Source organism: Dermacentor andersoni, chromosome 2 (assembly GCF_023375885.2).
Source record: "Dermacentor andersoni chromosome 2, qqDerAnde1_hic_scaffold, whole genome shotgun sequence".
Classification (NCBI taxonomy): domain Eukaryota; kingdom Metazoa; phylum Arthropoda; class Arachnida; order Ixodida; family Ixodidae; genus Dermacentor; species Dermacentor andersoni.
The window spans coordinates 47166632-47190870 of record NC_092815.1 but is presented as its reverse complement, the minus strand read 5'-3'; the positions used below and the strand labels follow the sequence as shown (position 1 = coordinate 47190870).

At 53.0% G+C, this 24239-nt stretch overlaps 1 protein-coding gene across 1 annotated transcript in view; it reads right to left on the bottom strand.

Annotated features, from left to right (window-relative positions):
• Positions 1 to 22641, bottom strand: part of LOC126542670 (apoptosis regulator Bcl-2-like) — a 67215-nt gene extending 44574 nt beyond the window's left edge. Inside the window, exon 1 of the mRNA XM_050189812.3 lies at positions 22012 to 22641. Coding sequence (XP_050045769.1) covers positions 22012 to 22443 — 432 coding nt within the window. The 5' untranslated portion in view covers positions 22444 to 22641. The remainder of the gene's footprint in view (positions 1 to 22011) is intronic.
• Positions 22642 to 24239: the final 1598 nt, after the last annotated feature.

Here is a 24239-nt window from a genome sequence, read left to right as displayed (position 1 = left end):
AGGAATCAGTTAAGTGCGTTAAAAGGCACCTTGCGTGCGGAGCCACAGTTGTAGCCATCAAACAACGCGCTTCCTCCTCCCGCTGCCACGCGATGCGCCGATATATTTCCCGCGCAAAAAAGAACGGCCATTGGTTCTTATACGCGAGAGGGCGAGGGGGTGGAAGCAGTGAAGCGCGCGGAGACCCGAGGGCCACGGTGAACGCCGCAATGATAATCAAGGAAGTGGGGGGACCCCACAGGTGAACGGGAGGAGGAAACCGAAACACCTGCCGCCGTCGTCGCCTCCGAGAAAAACGAGCCGCCGTCGCCGACCAATCGCGCGGGCGGGCGCGAGTGTGGCAACGCCGGCCAAAGCGAGCGGGCGAGTCAAATCGTCGCGCACGAGGAACCGGCGAAAGCAGCCAGCCTTCTGCTTCGCCAGCCGTTTCGCGAGGAAGAAAAAAAAAAAGACACCTGCGCTTGCTTGCATAATACGCGGGCCAAGGGGGAAAAGGCTTTCTTTCAAGGAGACCCTTTTGTCTCTTCCCGCTGTGCCCAACGTCGCCTTGCGAGTGGAAGGAGCCGCGCACACGCATAGTCTTCCGCTCAAGCGACGAGTACTCGCTTGGAGCTGACCGTCGTGCGAGAGGAACTATGGGAGGAGGCGCAGTTGTTCCTCCTCGAGAAGCTTCGTTAACCGCCGGAAGTGGACGTCCGTTGTCGACCCATAATCGCCGCAATCTGTTGCCCTGTCCTGTCCTGTCACCGAGGCCACCACCGGCCATTAGGAGGCGCCGTCGCAACTACCTCCGTCGAAGTGCTGACGCGCAGACCCTACGACCCTGGGCAGGCCAAGGGAGGAACGGACACGCCGCGAAAACAAAAGCGCTGATCCATTGAACCTTCAAGGCCATGGTGTTCAATTATTGTGAAATCCGTGCCTCGACTCGAGGTCACCACCGACCAAGCCAATTGGATGTTTTCATCGATTTGTGATTTCTCCGGCTGCACCGTGCAAATGCGGCCTGCTCGCGCTTTCTGCTGAAGCCGACAATGGCAACTTGCCCTCGGCGCTCGTGTCGCCAACCCTTATGTCGTACTGGACGTATATACAAGTAGAGCTACAAAGCTGTACATCTGGAGAGCGTGAGAAGCAGTGTATATTGAAAGAACCGTGAAATCGTGGAAGTTCAAACAATACTCCTAGGCGTCTAGAGGTAGATATGGAGAGCACTAATTAACGGAACGCATACGCAATCCTGGCTAGGTATATAGCTAGCTATAGGATGGACAGGAACCACACTGAGCCACGCAAGGATCCGACCCAAGAGCAGAGAGACAAGCACGGTACAGTCGAACTGCTCGTCACTGCAGCAGCCGCACGGGCGCACGGCGCGTGCAGTTTCGGAGTCTGGTATATCGTGCGCAGAGATCTGCCGTGACTTCTGTCTGCGGTATCTGCAACGTTGCGAAGTAAGCCGTAATGTGGAGCGTACCTTAAATGCACGGGGGAAGAACGATGCGTAACGCAGTCAACATCTCTTGCCATCGTTCACGCTTCTGTAATGCTCCGCCTCGATTAATGTCGGGGAACCGAAATACCAAAGCAAACCAGAATCTGCCAGTCAGCTTGGAGGAATGCTGGGGCAAAGTTCGCGGCAGCGAAGAGCGGTCACGAGGGCTTCAAGAACTGCGTGCAGTGCAGCCAAAGCTACGGGCTGCGCCAACCTACTAAGGACAGCCAGAAGGGCTCGACCAGTGCCAGTCGCTCAATTAACTACGCTAAATGAAAACCATGGATCGATTGGTGGAGTACAGAACTGGCACGCCCTCAGTTCTGGCACCGGAAGCGAGTTACCGTTTTCCAGTGGTCGACACATAACCGCAACTTTTGCAGCAATGCACAGAGTTAGCGAAACCGGGGTGCAGGTCGTGTTAGAGTGATCCCAACCTTTGTTGCCAAATACAGGCACCAAGCGTCGTGGCTCGTGGGGTCCTATACGGCGTGAGCGTTCCGTGCCGCCTTCATCAAGCCGCAAGATCTTGCACGTACACCCCCGCGCAACCCTCACGACTTCGTCGGGAACCCTCCTACCGCACGTGCTATTTTTTCTCTCCTTTTCGGCGTCGCTTCCGGCGCGGCTGTTGTCGGTTGCACCTGGCGCCCGGAAGATGCCGGGCCATCGAGGGGGAAAAAAGGGGCGTATATTTGGAAAGACTGTGCTGCGCAAAAGACAGACGAGACAGCCTACGCCTCTTCTCAGCCATTTCCGCGAAGGGCTTCGAACGACAAGCTGTCGCTATGTGAAAGCGCGATTCGATAGACGAAGTGCAAGCTCTAGAGCTCGCATTCGCTGTCGGGAAAGTCTGCACGAGAGATTAAACCTGATTAGGAAGGTCACGAACCAGACGAAGATGCGTCGATTATAGCGTACGACAGCCTTACATAGGCCAGTTGGTATGCGTTGATTTAGCGTTCAAGCGAAAAACGGCGGAGGCGAAGTGGAAGACGAAATATGCGATTTCAAGGCAAGATCGATCTTGAATTACAATTGAGAGCAGTCCTGAATATGTAGGCCCGCAGTATCAGCATACTTTTTTTTCACATATTAACGCCTTTTCTATCCTGGATTCTGCTCCGGATCAACGTTCTTGCTCCCCGATTATCAGGGCAAGTGTGCCAGCGCCTCTGAAATATGAAGTGCACGCAGAAACGCGCCGGCTAATCAGGCAACTTGACACAGGCGCGCGCGCATCTTCGCTTCCACAGCAACCCTAGCAACAGCACCCCCCTTCTCCCCCTCTAAAAAAAAAAAAAAAAGTTGCAGGGCGTTTCCTTTCGGCGAACGACGAGTCCGAACTCGCCAGAGAAGACGTCAACAAAGGCGCCGCATTGAGCAATTCGCCGCTCGTAGTGGGAGGTCCGGCGCGCGACCCTAGTGGAAACAGGGGAGGGGAGGGGGGCATGCTTTTTTACGAGCGAACACGTACGGGCACACAGAACGAAAGAGGCTCCGAGAGACAGAAAAACACGCACGCTCTTCCTTCCGGGAGGCGATCCTATAGCACAAGCGGCGGATTACACGCGAAGCACTGCGCAACGGCGAAGAAGCCGGCCGCTGCGCCGACTTTGAGCAAAGAGCAAGCAGCATTAATAAATTTCCAGGCTCCCTCCCATAAGCGTCTCGTAGGCGCCGCAGTTCCGCAATGATGCTGCGATCCGTGTGACTCAGCTCTTTCGACCCACGAGTGGAGAGAGAGAGAGGTGGAGCGCATACACACGCAAGCGGGCGCCTCTTCAACGCGGCACGTATTTCTGGAAGTGACGCAACGGGGAGGGCGCGCGAGCGTGTGTGCGGAGGAGGGATGCGGAGGCGGCGCCGTCGCAGCATCTCTCGCTAACCTTGCTCCGCTCGTCATCCCGAGCCCTCCGCGCGCCCCCGAGAAAGCACAACTCACGGCAGTTTCTCAAAACCGATGCGCAACGGTGCCTTGGAACCGATCTTGGCGAGGTCGCATGTTTTTAGCATCGAAGGGGTAAAACTGCATTGAAGAAGCTGCAGATAAAATAGGGCGCGCAAAGAAACAGCGTCGCGTATATAGGGCCGAGTTAAAAGGGGGTCTACGTGAACAGGAATCGCTGGTCATATCGTTTATCTACAAATGATTATGTCATTGCTTGTTGTCCCCGTCTGCGCACACCTTGGTATTACACCTACGATCACCTCCCTGCACCGGCTAAGCAAACTAGAAGCGCACTACCATGCACCGGAACACCGTAAAGGAACACACATTAGAAGAAACATTAGAAACACAGAAAACGACTCCCGAGAAGAAAATGTCATTAAGCGTATACGTGGCGGCACCATTTGCGTAGTAAATGTCGAAGATAAGCGTATACCCGGCGCCCATTCACCGGCGAATGCCACTACATCCCCAAGCAAGGAAAAAAAGAACTACGGAGCGCGTAGTGCACTGTGCGTCCGTGTTACGAAAGGCGACGTTGATACACATCGCTGCAGGACGGCACCACCGATTCACGAACTACCGACGGGCGCAACGAGGCGCGGGGGGCAGAGCAAAACAAACAACAAAGCTGGCGACGTCGCTCGCCGGCGCCCGTGAGTGGGACGTCCCTTGCTTACACGAACAACGATGCGAAAGAAAAGAAAGCGAGCTCTCGCTATTACGTTCGCGCTATAGCCGTACGCAGCAGGGCTACACCACTGTTCCTCCGGTGTCATCACGCAGAGGCGCACACAGTCCTCGTAACGCAAGAATGAACACGAGTGAGACGGAGAGAAGGGAAAATGCCGGGCTGAACAAAAAGAAGAAGAAAAAGAAAGGAATTCTGGACAAGTGTTTTTTCGCATGGCGGAGAAAACGATCTCCAAGACAAGCAGCCTCTGAACGAACGCCGCAAGCACGACGTCCGTTCACACGCACGCTCGCCAAGGACCAGGGCACGGAAGGGAAGCGCCCAGCTGCGAGGCACCAGAGAAGCAGGCTTTCACCAGTACGCAGGGATGACGGAGAGAAAGTGCACACACGCGCACAGACGAAGGCATGGAAGGAGGAGCAACGGCGCGGAACGAAGACAATGCTGCAGGCAGTAATCTCTCCTGCCCTCCTCTCCCGAACTGTAAGCGCCGCGCTCAGGCCTCGGCCTTTAGCGACCGAGCGAGAAGTTCGGGACACTAATTTCTAACGAGCGCGCCTGCACGGTGGAGAGCACAAAACAATGGGCTCCGCGACGCCAGATGGGAGATCGCGCGCGCGCATGGGAGACTGTGCGCACGCTAAGGGGGAGAGGGAGAGGATGGCAGAGGGTTGAACACGGGTTGAAGCGCAGAGCCGCATCGTCATTCGTGGAGTAGGGCTCGCCAAGAATTGCTCGTCGAATTAGGCCGCGCTTTCGGAGAACGGCGGGAGAGAGGAGAAAAGGAGCGGGGGACATAGAAGATTCGGGCAAAATCAAGATGAAAGGCGCTAAAGAAAAAAAAAAAAAACGAAAGGAACAACGTCTGAAAACCAGAAGACGAAATGACATCCCCAGCTGATACGGTTCAAGGAGAACGGGGCAGAGGGAAAGGCCCAGCGACACGATTAAGATTAACCTGTCCTCCTCCCACCTACAGCGGCCATCTCCTTGGGCCCATTCAAGAAAAGACAATAAGAATGCACCGTCGCTTATTAGGGCCATTAAAGCGGGCGGAGAGAAAAGAGGCAACGGCTGTAGCGGGGGACCCTAAGACAAAGGGACTGCGCGTGGTCTGAGAGAAAAAAAAAGCACATATGAAAGCAAAACAAGCAGTTTATAATGACGACGGACGTGAACGTAAATTCACGTCGCGCTCCACGCACACACTGACCGTGCGGGTCTTGTGGCGGTGCACGCACGGCAGTGCTCTCGCGTCTTTCACGTCTCTCCATTGAAGGAAGTGCGGCACTGTATACGGTCGTGTAGAGCAGCGGCTGACTGTGCCATTCATGCAAGAGTTCCTTCGGTTTACAGGGAACGCGGTACGGACGTCGGAAAGTACATGTGTATATACGTTGTTCAAGTTGCCACTGCTTACAGCTAGGACACGGTTCACTACGCGTCGAAGGCCACATCAAGCGTGATGGTAGCCGTTGCAACGGCGATTGGTTGAAGCTCCCTGTAGTACTATACGTGACGTATACAAAGTTCTAGATAGTGAAGACATTCTATCGGGAGTCACATTTTAGTAAGAAGTTTGCCGCGAGTTACATTAGGGCCCCTACACTCGCCAGCGACACCATCAGACTACAGAGGTTTACTACAGTGGTCACTTTGGCAATGAGTGAAAGTCCCTTATTGAGCAAGAAGATACTATTAATGGAACTGTTTGCGCGCCGCCTACCGAGGCATTGCTTGGCAAGTTCAAAGCTTGCTTCGCCCGAAAGATCTCAGGCGGTAATTGGGACGGAAGGGACCACAAGTCATTCAAACGAAAGTTCCCGAGCACATGCATGCAGGTGAAAGCTCCATGCTGCCCTAACGAGGAGTCTGGCAGAATTGACTTCAGGGACCACGCGCAGCAGCAGCAGTACTAAAACGCATAATTTCGGGGAAAGCCATGCAGTTGCTCGCCTCAAAACGAGCAGGAACGCTGCAGGGGAGAAAAAGGATTCATCTGCCGAACTCCCGCGGCTTGCAGGCAAGGCTCGAGCCAAGGCGTGAATTATAAATGGGGAGGGGGGGGGGGAGGAGAGCGCGGGCGCCGAGGAACGAGATAACGGGCGCGCAGGCGACGATGGTGTCTGCGCACTCTTTTCTTACCTGCCTCACGCAGGCGAGAAGCTATAACGAGAGCAACGGTGGGATGATGAGACGGGCCGCGGCTGAGCATACGCAAGTAGGCGTCGTCGGTTGAGCGAGTGGTGCGAGATGGCGGGGGGGGGGGAGGGGGAGAGAACGCGAGCCAGCCGGCAAGCACCCGCGAGAGAGAGCGCGGCGCTTATGCGGCTGCGGTTGGCCCCGTAATTTGATTTGGGCTCCCAGCGCAGTGGCGACTTCGTTTTCGGCATCGCTTCGTCGACGGAGCTTTCTGGGGCCGCGAGTGATACGTGCGCGGCGCGAAAACGCTTGCGCCCCGGGGCGCTGTGCATAAGGAGGCGGTGCTGAAAAGAGGACGAGGAGGGGACGCTGTAGTGAAGGTGTTCAGATTAGCACGAAGCCACGCAATGAATTGGCGCCGGAAATGAATTGCGTCGACAGAGGAGATCCGCGCGAAGCCCCCGGCTAATGCCAATATCTCCCACCGCGTTTCTTCGCACGTTGGCGTTCGAAGACGATCTTGCGGGGAGATGACAAGAAGCGATGACGGATGACTTTGGCATACGGAAAGCGAGTTAGAGGGTTTTGCCACGCGATGCGCGTAAATTGAATAAATAAAATTCCACAGAATTCAACGCGCTGAGACATTATAGACGTCCAAACGCGAAGGCAAATTCAAGTGCGGCCGACCTGCGCATGTAAAAGACATCGTGGTAGCAGTGTCGCAAGATTAGCAACGGCTGCATTTAAGTTAGAAATACGCAGGGACGCTGGTGAACAGAACGACACGTTTTTGTTTCTGAAAGGGACAGACAGCCGTCGGTGATCATAGTTGCACTGACGTGCTATGCATCGGCCACGAGATGCTTGCGAAGTATACACGTGCCCCAGGGAACTCACTGACGTGCTTACATATCTGTATAATTCGTTTTAATTGGACCACAATAGAATCCCTTATCTATGGAACGCAACGGGTTGGTGAAGGTGAAGACGGGGCCACGAGGTAACTCAATTTGCGTAGCCACTCGATCACAATCAGAGTTAAGGGCATTCGTTAAGTTGAATCCCGGAACTGTCGGTGCTGTGGTACACAGCACCGACAGTTTACTCGAGAAATAAACAATATCAGCCCTAGCTAATATGGCGAGGCTGAGACACGAGGCACCCGAGTTTAGAACTATGACAGCGAGTGCATAAAATATCAATGTAAATGAGCAATGCATAAACGCACTATTCGCGTAGCGGTGTATTTACCATGTAATCAACACAGAACCCAGTGGCTGTCGCAATGTTCGCGCGATAAGAGGCCTAGAACGTTCTCGAAGTCGCTTCCCGAGGTACTCCCTAAACAAAGCCTCGTTCACTTCGCCAGCCCGAACGTTCACGCAGAGAACGACACAACGAGTCGTATAGACTTCCAAGAGCGGGGCGCGATGTAAAGGAGGCGGACTCGAGCTTTCATTCACGCCTCAGAGCGGAGGCTAATTGTGTCCCTAATAACTAATAAGGCAAGATTTAATGCCGCATTATGAATGCGTATACGGCCGCGAAGGAGCCCGCCCGACGCCTATACGAACGTCGCTCATCCGAACCAGCTAATGGCGTCCGTGTCTCGCATCGGCGTTCGCCTGACCTCACTCTGGACACAGACGCCGCGGCAGGATCAAGGGGGAACCCACACAAGATGAAGGAAGGCGCCACGCCCTGGAATACACAACGCTGCCGACACAAGCGCGCCGAAGAGAAACGCTCCGCAACCCACGGCGACGCACAATAGTCCCGTGAAGCCGACCGCGCCAGGGATACGGACGACTGGCGCGCGCCACAACGGCCGCGCCGCGGTTGACCACGCCGACACTGGCAAGAAAAAAACGCGCGCGCAGCCTTTTTGGAATCGGAAAAGCGCGTGTTAGCAATTTAATTTCTAGTGACGACTTTACGGGCCACAACAGGCTAAGCTGGGATCGTGTAGGTTAAATCCCGAACTACACCGGACCACAGAGTAGACACTACGGTCGCAACGAAGCGTATAGTGTTTCGTGCCCTATAGCGTGCACTCGAGGTGGAGCACCGCGTATAAGGTTTAGGCGAACTTTGGGAACCTGTTTGAAGGCTCTAGAGTGCCATGCGGCCAGCTTCCTTGAAACCACCGGTATCGAGCTCTTGCTCTGCGCATGAAGGCCGTTTTCTCTTTGCAACACCGAACCCCACCGGCTTATACAGGCGCGTCTCCAGGACGACCAATTAGCAGTGACAGGGCGTTATATAGAACGAATGCGGCGGTTCATATCTTGGAAGTCAGCTAGCAAAAACCCGGCGCGCCGAAAATCTGTGATGCGGGTTGGAGCCAGCTCGAAAAAAGCCTCAGGCGGGTACGTTATAGAAACAGGGACGACGTTTCCCGGAGCACCGACGCCAGCTCCCCGTAGGCACCGGTGCATATACGCACGTAAACAGAAACCTCCGGAGAGACTGACGCGGCACAGCAGCAGCTGGACGACGCGCTCGCGAGCAGCTCTCACAAGCCAGGGGTGGAAAGAAAAACAGGGCGAGGAAAAAAAGAAAAGACCGAGAAGAGAACGCGGAAGCGCGCGCACCGCAGGAGATGCAGCTGCCGCTGCTGGCCCCGTCACGGACTGCTCGGTCAGCTACGATCCTGGCAAGCGAAGATGGCGGAGGCTCGCTCCATCGCCAGAACTCTACGTCCACACACAAGTTCGAACCTAGACGGCTGGCGCGTTGCACGCGCAGCACCGTCAGTAGCAAAAATTGACGGACTACACCGCGTATAAATCAACCTTAAGAGGAAGCTGTAGCTCGGGTGTTCCTATCTAAATACATGTAAAAGGAGAATTTGTTTTCCTCGGCAAACACTGCGCGACATTTGACCAGGTTTGTTGCATTTAAAACATCTTAAAGTCTAGCGACTTTTCGTTTCAAATTTTTTATTTAGGTTGTCATTTTTTTATTAGAAGAAATTGGCAAAAATCGATAATTTTAAGAAAACTAAACTCAATTTTATAACTGACTCAGCAATGAAAAATCATCACAATTATGTGAATTCCATTTAATAATACATCTAATGATGACAAAATTGATATGTTACACAACAATCTAAAAAAAAATTGCAATACGGAATTACAGCTTTTGCACAACCTTTGTACAAACCTAACGAATTCACAGAAGATATAAATTTCCAAGTTGCCTTCTTTGAATGATCTAATGGGTGCCGTTTACAGAACCGCGATATCTGTTCTTGATGCAGAGCTATTAATTTGTAAAATTTGTTCTTTCTCGCGCTTCCGAATTTGACATTTTTTACAAAATTCGGACCCTAAATCGAAATTCCGCTTGCAACAGTCACTACAATTTACCTTTGTCTCTCAAATGCAACAAATTCCATTAAAATCGATCCAGGGGTTACCTCAGAAAAGCGTTTCTGCATTTTGCATGCATTTGAATAGGCGGCGTCGGAGTTGGGCCCGAGCTAAAGCTTCCTCTTAACAGTTTCTAGTGTATGCTACGCCAGTTGCGACGGCGATGTTTCCCCGAAGTACATTCTTGTTTTCTAATATTTCCTTCGGTGGGCTAGGCCTAGCGTGGCTTGATCGCTAGTTAGAACATAAAGGCGTTGTAAGCTTCACGATAAGGGCCCAAACACTAATGCGTAGCACTGGCTGAGCAAATCTGAATTACCAGGACCCAGACGCATGGTGCAAAACAGCAGAAATGGCATTAACACCGAGTCAGCTATACCACCGGCGGAAGCGTTCGTAACGCGGAATGAAGAAATTATTCACGTCGCGAAACAGTCGGCGGCTTTGCGCGCTGCGTTGGCACGGGGAACCTGCGGCTGAAACTCCGCTGAGCAGCGCATCTCCCGCTGAGGCTTGTGCGTTCCGAACATGGCGCCTGAACGTCAACGCACCCCGAGCGCTTTTCGTGGAGCCCAGAAATACGTATGTTTGCTTCTGATATTTCCCTCGATATCGACTATTCGGGAATAAACGCACAAAAAAACCTGGCCGAGGTCGTAGTTTCCGCCGCGCGAGCCACGCTGGCGGCGGCAGAAGCATTACCGAAGAAATGCTCGGAAAAGAGACGACCTCCGCACGTATTACCGTCGCGCGATAAAAGCGGCGTTCGCGGTACAGTATATCTGCGCTAAGACCAGTTGTCGGTCCAACATCCAAGGTCTGAGAATCGCGTATACGGTTTCTCGCAGCATCTATTCGCCGCTGGGAATGAACGTGACACGGGGAGGACATTCTCATCACGTAGATGCCAGTGGAGAAGCCACACCGAAGCCAAAGAAAAGCGAAGAAAAAAAAGGAACAGCAATGGCTGTTAATGGCTTCTGAACACGGGCGCTTGTTCTGGACCACAAAGGCACGAAAGTAAAGGAACTATACGGACAAAAACTGTTTGCTGCGGTCTTCCTATACCACGTCATCGAAGACAAATGTATCGTGGTTATCTTCGTTAAGTCCGCCGGCCCGTTAATATAAGCGCCCGCAAAAAGTAAAAAAAAAAAAAAAAAAAACAAGAAAGAAAAAGAAACGAACACATGGCACAGGCACTCCACCCCGGTGGGGGTCAGCCAAGAGTTCACGTCTAACCGCTCACACGCAGTTTTTTTTTTTTTTTCGGAGGGAGGCGTTGTTTCATGAAAGAAACACTGAAACAGCAACGACAAACGCACATACGAAAACGGACGAAACGAAAGAAAAAACGTGGAACCCGCATCCGCGCAGGGTCCACGGCGCCATATTCCACCACCCTGCGCCCTCATTTTCCGGCGTCCCTCCTCGCCGCCGTTTCTATTTCCACGCCGGGGCCGTCACGCCCGTCGGAAGCAGCGCGCTTCCTGTTTCCGGTCCGCGCAAGGGACCAGCGTACAAGTCTCGCCCCAACAGCGACGGTCGGCTGGTCGGTCGGTCCAGAGCGGCCGGAGATTCGCAAGTCGGCGCATAATAAGGCATACGCAACGCTCAATAACACATATTCGAACAAGCCCGGTATTCTGCCCGCGCCGAGAACGCAAATAACTCGCGAATCGGACTTGAGAATATAACGTATGTCCAGTAGTAGTAGTAGTAGTACTTGAAAATTGACACGGTGACTTCACAGCGTACCAATAATTAGTTTTCCAAGTACCGCACCGAAGGCTAAGATTTTACACAAAATTAGCGCAAGCCATCAGCGCAGTCAATATTCGCAGTACCCAACGTAAGGCACTATTGTACGGGGTGGGAGGGTTCAGCAAAGTTAGTCAAATGCAATGTGAAAGTGGCCAGGTCAAATGCCCTTTTCCTGTCCACTTTTACATTGCGTTTCTGATTAAATTTGCCGATTACTCCCAACCGGCACGATGAACCGACTCGCTGCGCAAACTAATAAATTCGGGTCCACTGCTACGCCGAGCGGATATATAGCGCTCGCTCGCTATAGCGTATTTTCGCTATAGACGAATTTTTAACTTTGAAGCTTTGCGACAAACCCGTGCTGGATTCCTTCGTAGCTTCGTGTTATAGTCGGGCGGATGACAATTTATACTTTCGATAAACTGCCTATGTTGGTCGCAGAGCCAGTACGAGAGAACACGGCCAGTAACTGAAAAGCTACTTCAGAATGGTCACCTCGCAAACTGTTTTACGTGTTAATAAAGGTAAAGCTTTTATGACCCTGCAGAATTTGGCAGCTCATACAGAGATACAGGATATAGGCTCATACAGGGGCGCAGAATTCATGGCATGAAGGAAAATAACGAACAGCGCAAGAAAAAAAGAAGATGATAGGAAATAGCAAGAAAAGCGATCGGAAATAGCAACAACGTCCGGAGGATAGAAGCCAGATGACCCGACGCTGCCCGTACAGTTGAAAAATTCATCGGTGCAACCTGGAGGCGCATGAGCACGGGAAAGGAAGGAAATAGACTGAAGAAAGCATGCGCACTAAGGCTCGGCGGCCTATAGCTACACGCAGGAACCAACAAGCAAAAGCAAGCCACGGGGTCTGCGTCCCCAGGGGATGGCAGCTGCTCGGTGTGGGAGGGGTCCGGAGTCGACCACAAGCGCGAACACCGGAGCGGAAGGAAGAGATCCGGCTTTTTTTACGACCGCTGCGGCAGGACCGCATCGCGCCTGCCCGCTGGCGATGACCTGCGCCCATCGACGTTACGACCGGTCACCGGAAGAACTTCGCCGAAGGAACGGTCGGGTACCCCGCGGTGCCAGACCATCGCGGTGCGCCAAGGCGCGGCCTGGCAGGGGCAAGCAGGCTGCGTGCTGCCCAGCAATGCTTCGAAGGTGTGATTCAGTGCAAGCACAGTTAATGGCTTCAACTGTCACACTGCCTAGACTAAAGATAATTTTACAGGTCCAGCATACTTGTCGGAGTCTACATCAAGCAAAGCTTCGTTGAAACGTTTCGTTTCAATTAAATGCTACGCAGAGAGAAAGCATGCGCGTAATATTTTCAACGGACGAAAGTCGGTACGTGGCATTTTCGGCTATAGCGTGGCAACTTCCAAGGTTTTCGACAGCTAGTTGGCGGGAGCAGCTCAAGTGCCGAGTGCTAACGATACGTGCTCTGTACACTAAAGCACAGAGCGTGGGAGACGCTATGATGTGGAGCGTGATAGGATATAAAGTTTCTTGGCATTCGCCAACCCTATATATACCGAGACTGTTGCGTAAAATAATGCTCAAATCCCCGCTTTTGAGACAACTGTCGTGAAGAGGTTTCGAGCTTGCCCACTGTAAATAAGCGGTACCGTATGCATAACACATCGCGGGGTCTCGCAAAGTAAGAAAACGGCAAGGGTAGCTCGGAAAAATACGCGATCCCGAAGAGTGTCGACAACGCTTTACGCCAGGACAAACCGGCGGACGGTAAGGGCAGGGTTTTAGATCTACCACACAGAATACGCGGCGCTGCATTACGACGCATTCGCGATAGAACATATATCGCGGTACAAATCGCATCCGCAATCCATATTCGAGAGCAAACTAAACGCCGGGACGAGTGTTCGCCTGGCCGCTTGTTTCAAACGCCGCGTACACACCACAGAGCGGAAGAGCGACGGGGGGGTGGGGGTGAAGGGGGAGGCGAGAGTGCCAGGGAGAATGAGCATTTGCATCGCGAAGCCTCCGTATGCAAATGACGCTTCCACTTAGCCCCTGCTCATGATTAAACAAGCGATGCACCCCGCCGACGCAGCGAGCACTGCAGGACGCCGCGGAGCAAGAGGACGAGAAAGAGTCACGGGCCGTTATATCCGCTACGAGCCGGGACAGAATGCGAGAGGAAGAGGAAGGGGGTTGCAGTATGCACACGCAGGATTGAACGGAAGAGGAGAGGAAAAGACGTGCATCATTCTCTGCTTTCTATGTTTCAATTGCGTTCGTCTAGAAGACTGGGCCAGAGAGGAACGAAAAGGGGAGGAAGAGCAATGCGTCTGACTACCGCGCGCGCGACGAAGACAGCCGCCGCGACGACGAGAAGGCAAAGAAAAAACGATGCGATCATCCGGAATAAGGAGCGAGGCAGAGGAGGAAGGAGGCTGCGGAAACACGACACCGAGAAAGAGGATGCAAATTGCGGGAGGGCATCTCCCGCACTGCGCAACGCTGCAGCGTCCGCCACCAGACACTTCGCTCTGCCTGCCTACACGGCGTTCTCGTCGGTCGGGGTTCGCGGGGAGCTCCGAAACCCGGGAAGACCACGCGCCCGCGCACGGCAATGGCCGAGAGAGACGCTCCGCGGCCGTGACTCCGCAAACTGACGCTGCAGGAACGAAACTATACGGAGCGCAGAAAAAAGAAAACGCGCGCCAACCGCGAGCGCGAACGCCACACGAGCTCGGCGATTACGTTCCGGTGATTTACGGACCTCCCCTGCCGAGTTTATGGCTCGCACTGCATGCGTCGTGCCCTTGCCCGCCTCCTCCTCCGAATCGTTCTGCCTCCTCCGCCCGCTGATCGCTGTGCCTCCGCACAGTCCGGGCCCAGTATACAGCCTGCGAGTTTCATGCGTGCGCGCGGCAGTGCACCAAACAAGACGCACACTTGTGTCAGCTTGTTAAGCTCTGCAGGGATCACATCTGCAAGACAGCGAACGCCGTGCACCGCATATGTTAACTCTGCCAACAAAGAAAGCACATGGGGGGGGGGGGGGGGGGGAGTAGAGAGTCCGCAATTCCCGTTCGCACGGCGCGCAGTTCTGCGCGCCGTGCCATGCTGTGCGAGGCGCTTTGAAGTCCTTGCGACACACCATGCCCGCCGAGGGTCTTCTGAATTGTGAAGCGAGCAAGTGACAGGCATCTTATACCTTGAGAAAGCACGTTTCTCGACAAGTCCCTTCAGCAACTGAACACAATGTAAAGAGGAGCGCGCGGTGAGGCCTACACCCCAAGACAACGAACCCTGTACGATAAGTTCAAGTCCCCGGGAAAACAATGGCACAAACAATGAGCTGACCAGCGCTACGAACGTCTGCAAGCACTGGCCAGTGATGTAAGAGAAGCGGCGCTGCTCTCGTGCGACACAACCCGCGCGTTCCTTTATTGTGCAGGCCGTTACGATGGCCGTCGTACCCTGCGCTTCGTGGGCGTCATCGCCCTGGGAATCTGCCTCATCCTGGGAAAGCCGCGGCGACCGAATTCTCAAACCATTAAGGGCGTGAGCGCTCCGCGGCGAACCGCAGAGCCGCGCACATCACAGGCGAGAGGAATGTGCTGCGCGCGCGCGCTTCTGGCGCAGGCTGCGCGGCTCTGGGTTGCCTGCTCGCAGGGCGCCGCGCGTGAACGATCGACATGCCAGCCTCCCCCGTGAACGCACGGGACAGCAGCAGGACGGGTTGCAGCTCGCCTGCAGCTGGGTCACGTGAGCAGGAATTCTTAGAAGGCGCAGGCACCCATCGCTGACCGCCGTAATAAGGGATCACGCGGATGTATATGGTGGGAAAGGACCTGCGGTCGCTGCGCTGCCGCCAGGCCCGGTGGGGTAATGGGGGTTGCGGCGAGAAATGCGCGTGCACAACACACCAGCAGCACTCCCAAAGTGAACTTATGCTATCCGTATAAACGTGCGCAAATAGTTAACATGGAGCTTTAGTTTTTGCGCACACAAAAGGAAGCCAACCGCCGGGTTGAAAAAAGAAAGAACACGAAAAGTTACACGAGAACGCAAGCCTGCAGGGCGTGGCGGTTTGAGTACGCAACGACGCTTGGGTACGCAATTTCTAACAGTCGCAACGCGATCCCCAAGGAGCTCAAGACCCCACGGGAACCAGATGTAAACCACCGCTTGTATGTATGCGAGTACGATTGTTGCCTAAAACATATCAACCATCCTTATGTTAGATCAATGTATAACAAACCAGGCACACATTACTGCGCAAGACGCATTCCCACGGCATGAACGCATGCGCAACAACGTCCGTTTCGAGATTGGTAGCCAGGGGCGGGGAGAGGTCCCTCTAAGCGTGACGAGGACAAACGAGGCGCAACGGGCGGCGAAACCAGAGCTCGCAGCATTTCGCACATGTCAAGCTCTACACACGCGTTACGCACATACGCGAAAGGTGCGTTGCACCGTCGGGGTCGGGACACGAGCGAAAAAAAAAAAAATCCCTAGCCACGCTTAACCACGCCCGTAAACACGAACTGACACGCGATCACGACAAACAGCTGTGCGAAAAACGCACTCGCGTCGCATGCAAGCTGGGGAAATAGGCTCGGCGGCTGCGTACACATCCGAACCGCGCAGTTGGCGGCTATACGCGGGATACAGCAGGAGCAAGCAGCCGCCGCGTGTAGCCGAGCACAGTTTTTCGCCAAATATAGGCTGTCCTATACGCAAGAGAATGGGAGGAAACAGCGGAACCGCTGCGCCCCCGATACGAAAGGTCACGTGTGTGATTACGGGTTGTGCTCGTTAAGTTTCAGTGGGTCATCGCCGACCACCTGAGAGATGGATAATGGTACGATCGGGGTGAACTTGCTGCGGTGTGTTCAATTTCAGTCTTTAGATGAACCGTGTACAGGGATTTGGCGACGCGTTCGTAGTAAACATACGGCGAAATCTTATATAAAAAGAGCTGAACATTTGCGCACCCTGGAATTGGGAATTCCAGCTTGCGCTACCTATGCGAACAACGCGGCATTGTACGGCTTTATTGGCTACGGCCACAAAACTTGTGAAATGTAACGTTCTCTCAGATCGCGCGGACCGTAAGCTTCTTGGCTCCGACTGTACTGCTTCAGCGCCGGAGACGCTCGCACAGGCCGTTAACAAATGCTAGAAGGTTGCGTGCGGCATTGCCAGAAGCATGGAATCTCACGCGACAAGGAAAGCTGAACCACGCCGGTTACCGTTTTCGTCTCGTCAGCGAGGCACACAATGAGACGCTGTCAGGAAACGCGTTGCTCAAAAAGAGAAAAAGACTCAAGGCGCGGCCGCCGAAGTGCGGCAGATTTGCGCTGCCGCCAACACAGGGACGCTACGCCAACCGGATGTGCGACTGACATCGCCGCAGATTTCCAGCCGGCTCTTGCAGTGTAAATGCGAGTGAGCAGGGCGCTGCGCAACATACAAATGAAAAGCAGCACTGCACATACGCACAGTTAGGAGACTTCCGTCGATGAATCAGTGCCTACGGTGAACTCTTATGTCCGATGTATGGCGCGGTCGCATGCCCCAGTTGGGGAATTGCTTGACCGCGAGTTCAAAGGCACCTGCGGAAGCTTAAGCTGTAAGTTGCGCAACGCGCCCGACCTGCTGCATCAAACAGGTCGACAGAGTGGTGACCGAACGTAGTACGTAGACGGAAATGATAGCTAATGGCTCTAATACCGAGTGATAGCTTCGGTGGCAAAAAGCAAACGTAGAAGAGAAACAGGAACCCGTAGTAAGCTTAGAACAGCGCTTTCTGAAGCGCGCAAGTCCAGCACGAATGTGCCAAGGAGCTACGTAGTTTAAGTTCGATGCGTTCCATAAGGAGTAAAGCGGGGGGGGGGGGGGGGGGGAGGGGAGGAGGAAGATATAGACAAATGGTAAATTTACATGAGATAAAATGAATAGCTGCGAATTTTCACTCCGAAAGGTGAAGTGCAGAGTTGCGAAACTACCGCTGCAACACAGTAATGGCTTAAGAAAAAGAAAATGACTCATGGATACAAGCTGCTGCACGAAGAAGGAATGCACCTGCGTGCAGAACGGTCACTTCCCCTGGGAGCATCATCTCGCCCGAGGGTCGGGAGTTGAACGACCGTGCGTGAAGCTGCGAACCTGCCAACGGCTGAATTACAACAGCGCCGCTGAGTTGCAATACGAATAGGCGAGCAGAGACCGAGGAAACTGGAGAACCTGAAACCAAGCTTTCGCCACCCCACTTTGCTGTGACAGCGACAAGCGAAAAAAACTAATGACGGTGACGACGAGGCAAGGAGATCTCGCTCTATCTGGTCGGCCTTCGTTCCTAAGCAACCCGCGATGCCACCTACGCTTTACCACGCTTTTTTTCCGAACGCATATCCCAGCGCTTGTGACGCAACTAGCACAACGACGGCAAGACAGGCGCTCGCGATTCTGTGCGTCCCAACGAGGTTACAGCAACTTTCACATATAGCTGCCATATTGAAGGCACGCACTAAGCTATAGCACTCAGGCACAGGCTCAAGAAACAAGCAATGTTTCGGACGATTTCTTCCCTGCTTAGGAAGTCCCACGTTTCCCGACTTCAGCCAAGAGAGCCCCCATCGGATAATTGTCAGTCGCACTCGCATAAGAAAAACCTCAAGACAAAAACTGCCGCTAAGGGCCTACTTATCACTCGCGCCAAACACGGCGGCTACATCCGGAGCTGCCGTCGCAACAGAGCAAGCGCGACAGGCTTGCCGTGCAATTCACCTTGAAGGCAGCCAGCCGCAGCGCCGGCACGAAAACTGCCCTGCAGCAACGCCAGCTAAACCTGCTCGGTAAACGAACCGCGCGAGCATTGGAAAGCCACCGCACATAGATATGAGCTCCACTATACGTCTCCGCACGCAGGACTTCCGAGATATCCGATCGGAGCCGCCAAGTTCGTTGGGCAAAGCTCTCAGAATCGAGAACCGAAGGTCTCCCGCGCCACCCGAACACTGCCCTCGGGCCCTTTCGCACGGCCTTCTTTCGGCCTGTACTCGATCGAGCCCAACGCAGCTTTTTTGCTACGATTACCGAGCTTTTCATTCGCATAACCAGGCAACGCGCCAGCGGTTCCGGACACGCCAGGTCAGCGGTATAGACAACGGCTAAAGAAAACGCTTCGAGCTGGCTTTCGCCATTACACAGTGGGCACAAGACGAGCGTGTGGAGCGCCTAAACGAAGTGCCGACTTTATAGGCACTATATCGATGTCGACGCACGGAGAAACACTCCAGGAGCCAAGACTGGCTTTGCCACGCCTCGTCAAAGCGATGCCGCGCTCTCGAATTCAGTTAGCGACAACGGCGGCGGCTCTAATCGCTACGCTTACGCAACAGCGCCGTAAGTGGAGGTAAGCAAAACGAATATGTATTTGCACGACAATTAGGTTACAGCGCACGTGTACGTTGAGCGAAGCATGAACCGACCAGTGCGTTTCGAACGACTCCTGCGGAAGCCTGCTTCGGTGTGAACTCCGAGAACGAAATGTTGGGTTGGCTAGCCGATACAGGTGGTGGTCTCGTTTGTAAACCACGTGTCTCAGAAAAAAAAATTGACTGCGCTGTAGGGAGGTGCGTTTTAAGGACGTTCGCGATCCCGCGGACAGAGTGAACGATACGTGCTAATCAACAGTTAAACCATCCTAAATCACCAAACTCCCTTTAAAGAACACGTTGCAACTGCCTCAGAATTTCATGCCAACCACACCTAAAATCATTTCCGCTTTCCAGAAATCGTGCACAAGTCCCGAGTTCTGCCTGCAAAACAAGCAACGCACTGTAATCGGGGCCTCAAATACTTGCGAAATTGTTCAGGGCGCACCTTGGGGTGAAACTACATGGAACCTTTGACTAAAACGTTTAACAGCTGTCTTTGTTGAAACCACATAAACATACCTATTTTATCGCCCAGTTTCAACGCAAACAGGGCGCTATGAAACGTCACAAATTGAGTAAGCTAGTTGTTAAAATTCTAAAAGAAAAAGTTTCCGCCCCCAGGAAGTGGGTCTATAAGGGCGGGAGATAGAGGAGGGGTGGTGAAAGCACATCTGTGAGCAGCACCACAAGGGACACCGGAACAAACGTATAAGAGACCAAAGCTGGTTGCCGAACACGAATGAGTTTTCTGACACCATGCGTTCAGAGCTGCTAGTCACATTCACATGCGAGCTACAAATCCGAACACCAGGACAGTAAGTGCTCAAAAGAGACCTGCCGATGGACTACAATAAAAACTTAAAGCACCAGAAACAAAAGATGAAGAAACACACCACACGCGTGTGCGGTATGTTTCTTCTACGTACTTTGTATTTTTAGTGCTCCAAGTTTTTATTATAATGCAATACGAACTAGCTCACCTATCCATCCTTTTGCCGATGGATGACGAATGATTATACCTAAGGTCGCGAGAACATCCGGCACTTTTGGTGTAGATGAGGAACATGTCCCAAGATTATCTCGGAAAGCACAGGAAGTAACTTTTTTGCTCGACGACGTCGATTGTGAAACAAGCCCGACAGACAAGCGCCGGGGAAACAACGCTTTATCCCGCAAAATAACGTAACATAAATGTGCAGAGACGATAAGGGGGGGGGGGGGGGAGGCAAGATTGGCCGCGATAAACAGTTGCTAGGAGTAAAAGTGCGGTGCGTCGCCCATTATCAAGCAAGCGAGTTGACGCGCTACGGAGACAGACGCTTGAACAGCAGTGGTCGGCAGCGCGTTGCTGACACGGCACTCGAAGACTCGATTACACGGCCGTTTCGGAAGTTCAAGCAAGACAGCGCTGCCGTCATGAGCAGGAGCTCTTCGACGAAGCGCCTGGCATTGAAGAGCAGGCCAACTCGCCTAATCGAACGCGCCGCTTAATTGGGCTGGAACGCCACGAGCGGCGACGACGAGACATCGCTCGCCGTTCCAAGAAGCGCCGGCCTCAGCGCGAACCATTTCGGAGCTGGCCGGCCGGGCGACCTCGCCAAGCTCTGGAAAAAAACAGGCCGTTCGCTGCGTAGTAGGGCGACACGGCGTGCGGCGCACTAGTACCCGAGGAACGGTCACGCTCCGAGGTCGTGAGCGTCGGTTGCGCGCCAAGACGGGAGAAAATACCAAGCCAGCTGGAGCCGAAGGCACAAAGTAACGAAGCACGCAGGTCTTCACTGTCACTCGTTGCCTACAGTACAGTCGACATAACTGCTGCTGCTTCTCCAAATACCAGGTTCATGAATAACTTCCCCGAGAACGTCGAGGAAAAACCGAACGCTGGCATAGCCGTGCCAGAGAGGACGAGAAGCAGCAGCCGGCATCCGCTAGATAGGCTCCTGAAGAAAACGCCGGAGGGATGGAGCGGGGCACTGCCTGGGGATGCGATAAGGACTCGGAGCCGGAAGTGGCTCAGAGGCGACACTCCCATTGACTGCTGGGCACAGTTGCTGCCCCCGCGAGCCTTCCAAAGAGTGCGTGCACACATGGGTGCAACCGCTCGCCGCTACTATCGCGAGAATGCGCTGCTAACACCGGCGCTACTACAACTCGTGCAGACTCATGGCTAGCCAACAGTCGCATATCCGCTAGCAGAAACAGAAGCTTGATGTGGGCGAGTTGGTTGAGCATACTTGATGAAAAAAGAGCGCTACGAAGACGAGGACGAAAGAACAACATGTACATACGACATGTCAGCGCCTTGTCTGTCGTACATGTTCTTTCGTCCTCGTTTTCGTAGCGCTCTCTTTTTTTCATCAAACCGCTCGCAGAAAGCACTGAACCCGCCTGAACAGCGGACTAGACGGCAAACTGGTAGATTACGTGGTGGCGGAAACGTAATGGCGACGAATGCTCTTTTTCGTCAGCACCAGCATGGGTACCTACTGCACATATAAAATATAACGTGGGTACAGTCACGCTGCGCAGTACGGTTCTCTTTGTGAGCAACGTGGCCGCCGTTACAGCGCGCTAGGCTTGCGACGTGTTCTGACGCACCCACGCATAATCGTGGAATGAGCTACAGAAGCGAGTGAATTAACAGCAGAGACGTAATACCAATGCTTTTAATATGAGCTGCGCACAACGTAGAATTGATTGAGGTTACCTTAGTAGATCATAGCGCAGCTGAAATGACTTTATAAGCCACTTCGACGAAGCGGCAAGTTTCCAGAACTTCAGCGCCACCGAAAAGGAGTGCGACATTAATTTGATACTTTACCGATTCGCAGTGCTCACTACGTCGATAACAATGAAGTTATTCGCGAGAAGCACTAAAAATTTGTGCGCTAATCACTTTTCACTGCGCTGCGAGCAGCCATCTTGTGGCACACTTCTGGTTGAACGCCAACGAATTTAATTACCTGAGCGAAGATACTGGCACTGATGCGAGTGCAGCAGCGGTGGACTAGCGCTATTGTCTCACGCAAATTACAAACTGATAATAGGCTAGTATTAACTGCGGCGGCTTATGAACAGCCGGCGGCATCTGGGCGAGGATTTGAAAATGCCGGCTCGCGCCTATAGCACGAAACGGGGTCGTCTGGTCCCCAAAGCGTACTCACCCATCCTTGGTGGTCCCTTATCCAGGGAAGAAGCCTCGTACAGACGTACGAAGACAACCAGGATGCGATGCTGTCCACCAGCTCCGACCAGTTCTTCTCGACGCAGAGCGCCGACAGCTCCACACTGAATGCGAAGGCACCCACGATGCGTGCCCACGTAATCCCTTCGCTGAAGAGCTCGTTCAGGACGTCCATGTACGCTGTCTGGGCCACAGAGGGAGTCATGTCGAGTCGGCCACACATCTGAGTGAACTCCTCGCGGTATTTGGTGATGAATTCATCCCCCAGCGTCCGCAGTACGAGAGCCACTTTGGAAGGTCGCGGCAATGGCGGGCACGTATTCCACTGAAGGCCGCGCCGGTTTAGCTGGTAACGCATGAAGTCGTTCACCATTTCGTTCACCTGAGACTTCTCAGCCTCGTTGACGGCCATGGTGGCGACGCCGGCGGCTACAGACACAGGAACGAGACAAAACTGCACCGAGCCTTCAACCGCTCACTCGCCGCTCACCGGCTACACGATTCGTTGACTGCCGGCTCCCTCGACGCCGGCTTGAAAGTAGCTTTGCCGACTGCTCCCTCTGCGTGTACGAGGCACGCCGCCGAGTTGGACGCAGTTCGCCGTCTGGCGGTCGCTAGGCGAAACACGCTCGCGCTGAAAAGGGGGCGTATAGCAACGATCAAGATGGCGACGCCGACGGAGCGGTGCTATCTAGGCCGCGTTTGTAGCGTGCTCTAGTCGCGTTCTCGCCCTGCCTGCACCTTTTCATCCACAGCAAAGCGCTACGCAGTAAACGCTTGTGGCTGAAAGCCAATCAGCTGCGATTCCTGGTCCGTTATCTCTGTTATGGTACTTATCTTGTCCTGTGAGTGCAAGAAGACCAAAATTAACGCAGATCAGTGAGCTGTCGTTTTCAGAACTTAGTTTTCCTTCTATTGACAGCACCTTTTTAATACCTTATCCCGCAGTTTGACAACGGATTGTATAAACTTCGTGCTATGTGCAGTGAATAATCAGCGAGGATGTCGAATTTTTCTCGCTGCCTATGAACGGTTGAAGGGGCACTAAAGAGAAAAGTTATTTGTTGTGTATCAGTAAATTACTCTTCCGGAATACCAGAAACGCCACTCTTACCCCGACTTGGTAAGCGAGAAAAAAACGAAAAACACAATAGACAGGTGGCGACTCCGCCTTGAAGTTCTCATGCCGTCATGGATTTTGACAGCGCTTGCTAGGGCCCAGTTAATTCTTTAGCGGTAAAGATTGACTACATTGTGTTCTAATGGAGTCAAAGACTGAATATGGCAAGTTTCGTAGTAAAACTTTCACTGAGTGAAATGCCAAATACGAAAAAAATAAATACTTTGAAATCCGTGACGTCATGCTGACGTGCCGATTCTGGGGCATCGGCGTGAACTTCAAAAAGAAAATGATACTCTGAGCTTAATTTTCTCTTCTAATAAGCGACATATTATTGGGTAAATAGCAACATACTTTTCAAAGAATTCTTTGTCAGACTAAATTGATTTATTGTTTTACTTTAGTGGTCCCTTTAACTTGAAATTGAAGGGTGCAGAAAAGTCCAGTTCGATCTTATTCCTAAGCTCACTACCACAAAGGGCAAATTAACTTGTTTAGCGGAAGGCACACGTTCTGTCGGCGTTAGAGCACGAGCGTAAGTTATATATTGCTTGATATGCCAGAATCAACTGCGGTGGGAATCACGACAGGCTCAGAAAGGCGTCGAAATGTTGGCGGCCGGCATCAACTCTGAAATGGCATTTGTTTTTCTTTTACGAAAAAAAACAACAGTGGAGAGTGAGGGGGGGAAGGAAGGAAGAAAAGAAAAGCAGCGCATTCATCCTTATTTGGAGATAACTGACGACGCTGATGGCTGTTAGAAATCGTTCTTGTGATGTGTGTGTAAATAGTGATGATGCGTTCATGTTGTGATGGTTATTGTTATGATTAATATATCCCCCATGCCACCCGTGAATCACGAAACCTTACGGGGGCGTCAGCAGGCATACCGAGTGGAAATCTCGCTGCCAAGTACAATGCCGAATGACACCACGACGCAGTATATCTTGTAACCACTACGCACCAGTTGAAACGTCTTAGCATGTAGTTGCGTCCTTCTGCGCCGGGTTTCGGGTACCCTGGCCAGACTTTTTAGGGCTTCGGGTGAAACGCGCCCTTTCGCGAAATTTCGTACGGCTGTCTTTGAG